Source organism: Alligator sinensis, unplaced genomic scaffold, assembly GCF_000455745.1.
Source record: "Alligator sinensis unplaced genomic scaffold, ASM45574v1 scaffold181_2, whole genome shotgun sequence".
NCBI lineage: Eukaryota > Metazoa > Chordata > Crocodylia > Alligatoridae > Alligator > Alligator sinensis.
Genome location: NW_005842429.1, coordinates 1,089,063 through 1,098,004, shown reverse-complemented (window position 1 = coordinate 1,098,004; position 8,942 = coordinate 1,089,063). Strand labels below are relative to the sequence as shown.

Below are 8,942 nucleotides of genomic sequence, written 5' to 3'. Positions count from 1 at the left end.
CCGTGGGGCTGCCGGGGCCGGCTCCAGACAGCCTCATGTGGGCTGGGAGCAGCTGCAGCAGGGAGCATTGGCCACCGGGTGGGGAAGGGCTGCTTTCCTCCGTGCCGTTGAAGGAGCCCGGGGAAAAGCTGAGCGCAGGGGGGGAGGAAAGCTAGGCGTGGTGGGGGAAAAGCAGCCCCTTCCCGTGGCCGGCGCTCACTGCTGCAGCTGCTCACAGCCCACACGGGGCTGTCCGGAGCAGGCACAGGCAGCCCCAGGTGGGCTGCAAGTGGCTGCAGCGTGGGGCATCAGGCACTGGGCAGGCAAGGGGCCACTCCCTCCCCACCCCACTCAGCTTTTCCCCAGGCCACTTTTCCCCGGGCTCCTTCCCTTCCCAGGGTCCTTCCCTGCCCTTCCCGCCCCCCCATCCCCCTTACCTGTGGTTCCGGTGCGGGGCAACCACGTGGTCCCAGGCCAGGTGCCCCGGTTGGGGCTTCTGGCTGGGGAGGCAGGCCCTGCTGTAGGGGAAGCCCGGTGGACTCCCACAGAGTCCTACTGCCTTTGGTTCCTGTCATTTTTGACAGGAACCAAGGGCAGAAAAATATTAATTTTCTAATTTTTTTTTTTTTTAGGGGCCCTGCAGGCCAGATAGAATGGCCTCGTGGGCCGGATCTGGCCTGCGGGCCATATTTTGCCCACCCCTGGCCTAGATTGAACTGAAAAGCAAGTGAACAGCAGTGAACAGGGGAAAAGCCAGGCAGGGAAGGGGGTTTATACACCCCTCCCTCACCTCTGCCTCAGCATGCCTGCCCGGGCTGGTGTCTGGCCACCCCCCTGCCCATCCCCACCCAGCAGCAAGAGGGGAAAAACCCTTTGGGGTCTGCTCCACCCCCACCAGGCAGACCCCAGCTGGGGTCCAAAGCCAGGTTTCCCCACCCCCACCCCCTTCTCAGTCAGCTGGAGCAGCAATAGCGCTCTGGCTAGGGAGCCGAGGGGTGGGACTGGAGTAGACAGCACAGCCTAGGGCTGCAAAGCATCCTGGGATGCTGGGGGATTGCGAGTTAACTTGAAATCAGGAAGGGGTCTGGGACAGAAGTTCCATAAACCAGTCTGACCTCAATCAGTTCAGTCTGATACTACATCTAACCAGGTTTACCTTAAACACGTTTCGGACATTTTGAAAGCAGTAAGTGTACTGTGCTTCCGTTGTGTTATAGATTTGAACCAGTTTCCAATCACTTAAACCAGTTTATGCCTAACTTCTGTCTCTAGCTGAAATGCTCAAATATGAATCAAACTGGTCATTTGTTTTTAGCCCAAGAGATTAACTCTTTGAGAAGCTTTTATCACCAGCCAAGTAGGCTGTCTATGAATGCTCATGCACCTCTGAACGAGATAGTCTCGAAGGCGCCACCCTGCTCTGCCTTCTGCCGTAAGGCAGACTAACACAAACACTGTATAAGACATCTATAAGACGACTGTAAAATGTATGAAATATCTGTTGACAAATCTTTGTCCAACATATAGGATGTTTCAGAAATTAATGGCAAAATGGCTGCCCATGCTACATGTCAACAACAAAGTGGGAGACTACATAGCAGTGGGGAACAGTGAGGGCTAGGGACAGAAGTTACACATAAACCAGTTTAAGTGATCAGAAACAGGTTTAAACCTGTAACACAACAGAAGCTTGGTGCACATAAACCAGTTTCAAAATGGCTGAAACTGATTTAAGATAAGTCTGATACTACATTCAGCCAGGTTTAACTGATTTGGGTCAAATCAATTTATGAAACTTCTGTCCCAGACCCCTTCCTAGTTTAAGTTAAACCAGAGTTCCCCAGAATCCCAGCATGCTTTTCAACCCTGGGCTGGGCTGGGCTGTCTGCTCTAGACAGCGGGGCTCCCCCCGCCTCTCTAGTTTCTAGCCAGAGCAGTGAGGTCTGACTGACAAGGGGGTGGGGGGAAAGCCTGGCTAGGGATGCAGCCCAGTCAATGAGAGGGAGAATGGGGGGGTGGGGGGGAAGAGGAACAGAACTACCCCCCCAGGCAACCCTGGCTGAGGTCTGGAGCCAGGGATGAGGATTAAACACCCCTTCCCCTGTTCAAACTTACTGCTGGGTGTGACTGGACTGCAAATCCCAGAGGCATCTGGAAGCAGGAAGAGGAAGTGATGAGTAACCCTGAAGAGTCCTGCTGTTGTGATTCTGGACTGTGAATCCAGAGACCTCGGGGGCAGCAGGAAGAGGACGTGAACACACAGCTAGAGACCCATGCTCTAGCACCCTGCAGCTTCTGGCCCGAGCCACTGCAGGCATGTGACTGCATTTCCTGAATCAAAGGTAAATGTCTGTTCACTCTGATCAGTTTGATCTGTGAATCTTAGACTAACCTGTAAAGAATTAATCAATTCAGCTTTGGGCTTTTTGAACATCTGCACCTAGCCTGATGGTGGTATTGTTTAAGACTTTGTAGAGAAGTAATGGGATCTAGTAAAGGATCATTGCAAATGAAATGGTTTTATTTTGAAATTGCTGTTGGTTTCTGACACCCTTATATTTAAAATGGTGAACACCAAGAATACTGTAAGACAGGGGTGGCCAATCTCTAGCACAAGTGCCACGAGAAGCACAAGTGACCTCTGTGTGGCAGGCAGCACAACAGCAGATAGGGCAGGAAGTAGAGCAGCAGATCAAGCAGGGGAAGGGGGTCAGAGTGGCACTTGGGAAGGGTGCAGGGCTAATTTGTGGCAGCCTGCCAAAAAAATGCTGCTATAGGATGATGTAGAGTATGGTTAATACACAATGCCTTTGCCTTCTTTGTTAGGAGAAGACTTAGTTTCCCACACTTCTCATGCAACAACAACAACTATGATGGAGAGAGTATTATACAGAAATTAGTCTGTTATCACCGAAACATACAAAAATGGAGATCTTTAAGAAGTGAGGCTTGGCTTCATTGCTAGAGTTACCCATATTTCCAGTTCCAAAAAGGAGGACATCTGGGGGAGGTGGGTGCCCCTCACTCCCAACCTGCAGGCCCTAGTGCCTGCTGCTGCCCTTCAGTCTTGATACACAGACCTCTGGCCCTGCTGGTGTCCCTCACTCCCAACCCACAGATGCCTAGTGCTGCCACTACCCTGCACCTCTAAACCACAGCCCTCCCACCCACCCCAATGTCCTCACTCCCAAGTCACAGCCCCCCAGCCCTGCCAGTGCCCCTTACTCCTAACCCACAATCCCCTGGTCCCCCAGCCCTGCCAGAGGGGGTCTCAGCTGCCCCCATCCTGACCAAGCCACACTGCAGCGATTGCAACAGCTCTGACTCATGCAGCTAGGGCTCCAGGCAGCTTGGCTACAGCCCCACCCTGGACAGCAACTCCTGAGTGCCCCACCCCTGTGATCACAGGCACTGGCCCTGATGCTGCTGGCCCCATGCCCTGCTGCAGCCCCAGTTCCTGGCCGCCATCCCCTAGCACTGGCAGGCATGTGCCCCCCCCCCCCCACACCCTCATCCCCTCCATACACCCATGCTATGCACACATCCTCACCTCCCTGCCACACACACCCAACAATCCCCAAACCCTGGCTCTCCAACCCCCATATATTTACCTGCATCCAGCTGCTGGGGCTGCTCCCACCACACTGCCTAGCTGGATGCTAGGCACATGCATATGCACGCACAGACACAAATCACCCCAAGCAGCTCCTTGCAGGCTGGAAGGCTGCCAGATGCAAGAGGAAACCTGCCATTTCCTCCTTCAGAGAGGAAAATCCATATTTTTTCCACAGCAAACAGAAAACCCCGATTCCTGGTAAACACACATGCCACTAGGCCAGGGGCGGGCAATTATTTTGGGCAGAGTGCCGCTTACTGAGTTTTGGCAAACCATCAACGGCCGCAAGACAGGCAGATTAATATTAATTTTCTAATTTTTTTAGGGGCCCCGCAGGCTGGATAGAATGGCCTGGCGCGCCACATCCGGCCCCCGGGCTGCATTTTGCCCACCCCTGCACTAGGCCAAGCCAGGAAATGCAGTTCTACCAGCGAAATCCTGGACATTTGTTCCTACTTAAAAAAACAAAACAAAAACACCCGCATAGAGATCAGAGGACCGCCCCCCCTAAAAAAGCTGGACATATGGTAACCCTATTCACCAGATTCTCGAAGAGCAGGGATGCAAGTTTAATAGCGTTTATTTAAGCAGCACTATTTAATCCTGTGTTTTGGAGTGTTTAGTAACACAAACCATCACAAGGGGTTCCAGAACATCTCAGATGATCTTTTAGATCTGCTAAGCATGAATGCATTTTGCATAAAAACCTGAATCAGTGCAGAAACTTGAACATCTTGTACAGGCTACTGCCAAAAGCACTACTCATTGAGTGACCGGCCAGTATTTAGGAGATGTCAAGAATATGAGAACCTGAATGCTCAGGAGGTGATAAGAAAGGAGGTCAGCCAGTTCCCAAGACAAGAGGTGTCAAGGCTTCCGTTTTGCTTACTGCATGAAACATCTGAAGCAGAAGGCAGGAATTGTATTGCATGTGGCAGAGCAGGTTAGTGTAGCTTCAGCAGCTAGTCAAATTACAACTACTTTGCAGTCAATTAGGAGTTGATCCACAAGAGTAGAGTCTGTAATTTGGAGGCACCATAGCTGGTTAATGGGGTAATCCATGTGTCATTGGACTAGTGAGTCTTGTTACTGACCTCAGTGGCTTTAGGATCGAGACCTAGATGATCACAAGTGTTTTGGATTTCCAAACAAACAGGAAGCTAATAGCCTCATTGTCAGAGGAGGCCAGTGATTTTGGGTGCCTGCCCAAAACACCGAGAGGGAATGATTTTCAGAAAGCACTGATCCCCCTTCTTCCTGGGTACTAGAAAATTTAGGTACTCAAAAATTATGAATCACTTTTGAAAACTTAGGCCAATAGCCAAGTTACACAATTATGAAACCCGAGACAAAATGTCTCAAGAAGTGTGGCTTTCCATTTTTTAATTCAACTTGCCACTCACAGAATAGTTGAAAAGTGATTATATTAAAAACTTACTGAAGAAGCTGCCCAGCTGTTGTAATTGTGGCTGTCTAGCTCTTTGGTCACCAAAGATGCATCTACAACGGCAGCAATGAGGTACAAAACAAAGGCACTTCCATTAAAGCACAGACCCTATACCAAGACAAGAGAAAAAAGGATTATAGTATTTGATATACAGTACATACTTCTATTTGCCGTTCTCTACACCTATAGGTTTTCTCCTCAAATACATGTAGACGTGATACAGGTCTAGAGGAAGCACTCTCTCAGTGACCCTTATTTTTCTTTTAGTTTTGTTTTAGAACACTGGATATTAAATAGTACACAGTCAAATTTCACTTATCTTGATACAATTGTTGAGAAAAGGTCTTCTCTCTCCTGCAATACAGTAAATCCAGAATAAGCCAATGTAGTCTCTCTGGATTTCCAACAGTGAAAATAAAGGTAGAATCTGGCTTAGGGTTTATGGCCTTAATGTTTTAGGCAATAGGGCTACAATACCAAAACATCCTCCTTTTCTTAACTTAAATTCCTTTTTTAAATACACAGAAAGTTGTCAAAAAGAATCAAGTTGTGCTCAGAATGTTTTCATAGCTTTTTGCTTCTTCAATTTAGGAAAGGGAAGAAAGAATAATTCTTTCAATGAGGAGTATCCCCATCATGCATTCTGTAACCCCTTTTCTGCAATTAAAATTAGATCCCTTTTGGACTGTCTTTCTTCCACACTCCTAGATTGACTAGATGAGGGTCAAGGGCTGACAGTAGCCTAAGCACTTCCTTTCTTTCAAAAGCAGAACATGCCATATGCCAAAGAAACCACAAATCACTGATTCGCAAATCATGAGATACTATAAACGGGAAGTTAATCATAGAAGCATGGAAAGTTAGGGTTGGAGAGACCTCAGGAGGTCATCTAGTTCAGCGTTTCTCAACCCATGGGTCATGTCCCAGAAGTGGGTTGCAAAATTATATCAAAAGGGTCATGAACAAACCTTTAAAGGAGAATCCATTATTAAAGAGAAAAACACAGGACACGGTGGCTTTTCCCTTGCAGGCTGGCAGAGTTCCCCTCCTCCCCCATCACAGGATGGAGCCTGGGGGTAGTGGGTTGGGAGTGAGGGGCACTGGGTCAGAACTGGCTACTGATGTTTACAAACGGGACCTGGTACAAAAAAGGTTGAGAACCACTAATCTAGTCCACCCTCCCGCTCAAAGCAGGGCCAGCCCCAACTAGATCATCCCAGCCAAGCTTTGTCTAGCCAGGTCTTGAAAACTTCCAAGGATGGAGCTTCCACCACCTCTCTGGGTAACCTGTTCCAATGTTTTACTACCCTCCTAGTGAGAAAATTCTTCCTAATATCTAACCTAAGTTTTCCTTGCTGCAACTTGAGACCATTGCTCCTTGTTCAGTCATCTGGCACCACTGAGAACAGTCCAGCTCCATCCTTTTTTGCAGCCCACTTTAGGTACTTGAAGGCTGCTATTAAATCCCACCTTGGTCTTCTCTTTTTTAGACTAAATAAGCTGACTTCCCTTGGCCTATCCTCAGAAGTCAAGTTAAGATAGATCTCATATAACAAATACAAAGCATGACAGTGGTTATTGTTGGTCTGTGTGAGAGCGTGTGCATGAGAGAAACACTGAGAAGTGTGCGGGATATTGTTTTATAAATAACTTCAAGGTCCTTACCATTTAAACACTTAGTATTTCAAGAGCACTACTATAGGAAGGAAGCGCTTGTCTGAGGCTATGTACATTCAGAGCTCCTGGTAGCCACCAGGACTTCTGATAACAAACAACAGTTGTACCTGCTAAGTCACCAGAGCATGTGCACACTAGAAGGCTTCTCACAACTCCACTCCAGCAATCTAGCACAACAGCAGCAGTTGACTGATGGCAGAGCAGTGACTTAAGCCTCCAGCTGCCTGTCGAGTACCAGCAGGATTCTTACTCCACCTCTGCTGAATGAAGTAACTGCCAGCAGAGGGGTTTGGAGTGTACAACCACTTGAAGTTTTACTGGCAGAACTAAAAAGTGTTAACTCAGCAAATAAACTTGACTTTAAAATGTAATTTTAAATAATAAATGCTACATTCAAGTGGAACGTGTACAGAAGGTGCTCACGGCAGTCATTTTAAACTGACTGTATTATATATGTGCACACAGTTCCCAGGGACTTCACGCTATACATTGCCACTTAAAGTCATTATGACTAGCATGCATCCTCAGCATGAGGTGGTTGTTAAGGTGCAAATCTACCCTGCCTTCTACCTGACTTTAGGCAAATATGGCTAACTACCTCTCAGTCAGGACCCACAAAAGCTACTACACTGAGTAATAGTCACAAGTTCATGACTGGAGCTCATGAGTCATTGGGCTCAGATGGAATCTCATGAAGTGGCTAATTTTCAAGTCTTCAAAGCTGAGCCTCTAGTTTTTTTGTTTTCCTCCAAAGGAACTCAATGACCCTAGAAAGCTGCAAATCCCTGCAATAGCTTGTCGCGTACAAAGGGAAGAAGAACATAATTTTAGTAAAGTGTTGCTTTGGGAGATAACACTTGGGGAAGAATGCAAGTTTATTGTGCCATTACTGCCAACATATTATCCAAAACAAATGGTTCATGTTAAATTACCATCTGCTTTTTAAATCCAAATTTACCACACTTTAAAAGTTTCCATCCATTATCTTACCAAAAGAGCATATAATTTTAAAAGCAGGTAATTTTGGAGTATACATCTTTAGATTAATTTGCAAAGTAACTGCATCGTATATGGTTAGGTGATGCACTTAACTTGCAATAAGTAAAGCTATGAAAAAATAATCCAAACTGAATTTTGGGCATTGCATACACTGCATGTTTGGGCTAATTATACTTTCAAGAAACCAGGGCAGGAAACAACTGTGAAACTGACCTTCAAGAGATGATTTTTTGTAGAACAGGGATTGGGGGGGAGAAATCACAGAGAAAGGAATGGGTGCATCTCATCTTCCTGAAGGGAGGCATTGATAACTTGTATGGACTACAGAACAAGTATTCTTTCCGATCAATTCACAGTGGCATGGGCCCGATTTACAAGTCATACATCAGTGCAAGCTAAGCTGGAATTCTGAATTTAGAGTTTAATTAGTACTTTTTCCTCTACCCTGTCATGATCTTGTATAATGTAAGGAGGTTGCCTTTTTTGGTCTAGATCTAAAAAAAATCTGCAAAGTGAGTTTATAATTCCTTACAGCAGATAACAGGCAAGTCCACAAATAAGGAAATGTGAAGGTACATCAGGTTTTCATAGATTCATGGACTGTAGAGTCGGAAGGGACCGCAATGGATCATCGTGTCCGACCCCCTGCCCTCGGCAGGAAAGAGGACCAAGGTCATATGACCCCAGCCAGGTGACTATCTAGCCTCTTCTTGAAGACATCCAAGCTAGGTGAAAGCACCACCTCTCTTGGAAGCCCATTCCAGATCCTGGCCACCCTTACTGTGAAAATTTTCCTCCTAATATCTAACCTAAATCCACTCTCAACTAGTTTACACCCGTTATTCCTAGTCACTCCCTGGGGAGCCCTAGTAAACAGCGCATCACCTATTCCATGTTGACCTCCCCTAATAAATTTATAGGCGGCCACAAGATCTCTCCTCAGCCGTCTCTTGTGAAGGCTGAAGAGATTCAGATCTCTCAACCTCCCCCCGTAGGGTCTTTCCCGAAGGCCACTAATCATGCGAGTGGCCCTCCTCTGGACCCTCTCCAGATTCCCCATGTCTCTCTTGAAGTGTGGCACCCAAAACTGGACACAGTACTCCAACTGCAGCCTGACCAGTGCCGCATAGAGGGGGAGCATCACCTCCTTTGATCTATTAGTCATGCACCTGCTAATGCACGACAAGGTGTGATTGGCCTTGTTGATGGCCTCGTTACACTGCC

General features: G+C 47.2%; 1 protein-coding gene across 1 annotated transcript in view; it reads right to left on the bottom strand.

Annotated features, from left to right (window-relative positions):
- Window positions 1-8,942, bottom strand: part of CMTM8 (CKLF like MARVEL transmembrane domain containing 8) — a gene marked incomplete at its 5' end in the record, with an annotated part of 57,052 nt that overhangs the window by 3,038 nt on the left and 45,072 nt on the right. Inside the window, one exon of the mRNA XM_025211776.1 lies at window positions 5,034-5,150. Coding sequence (XP_025067561.1) covers window positions 5,034-5,150 — 117 coding nt within the window. The remainder of the gene's footprint in view (window positions 1-5,033; window positions 5,151-8,942) is intronic.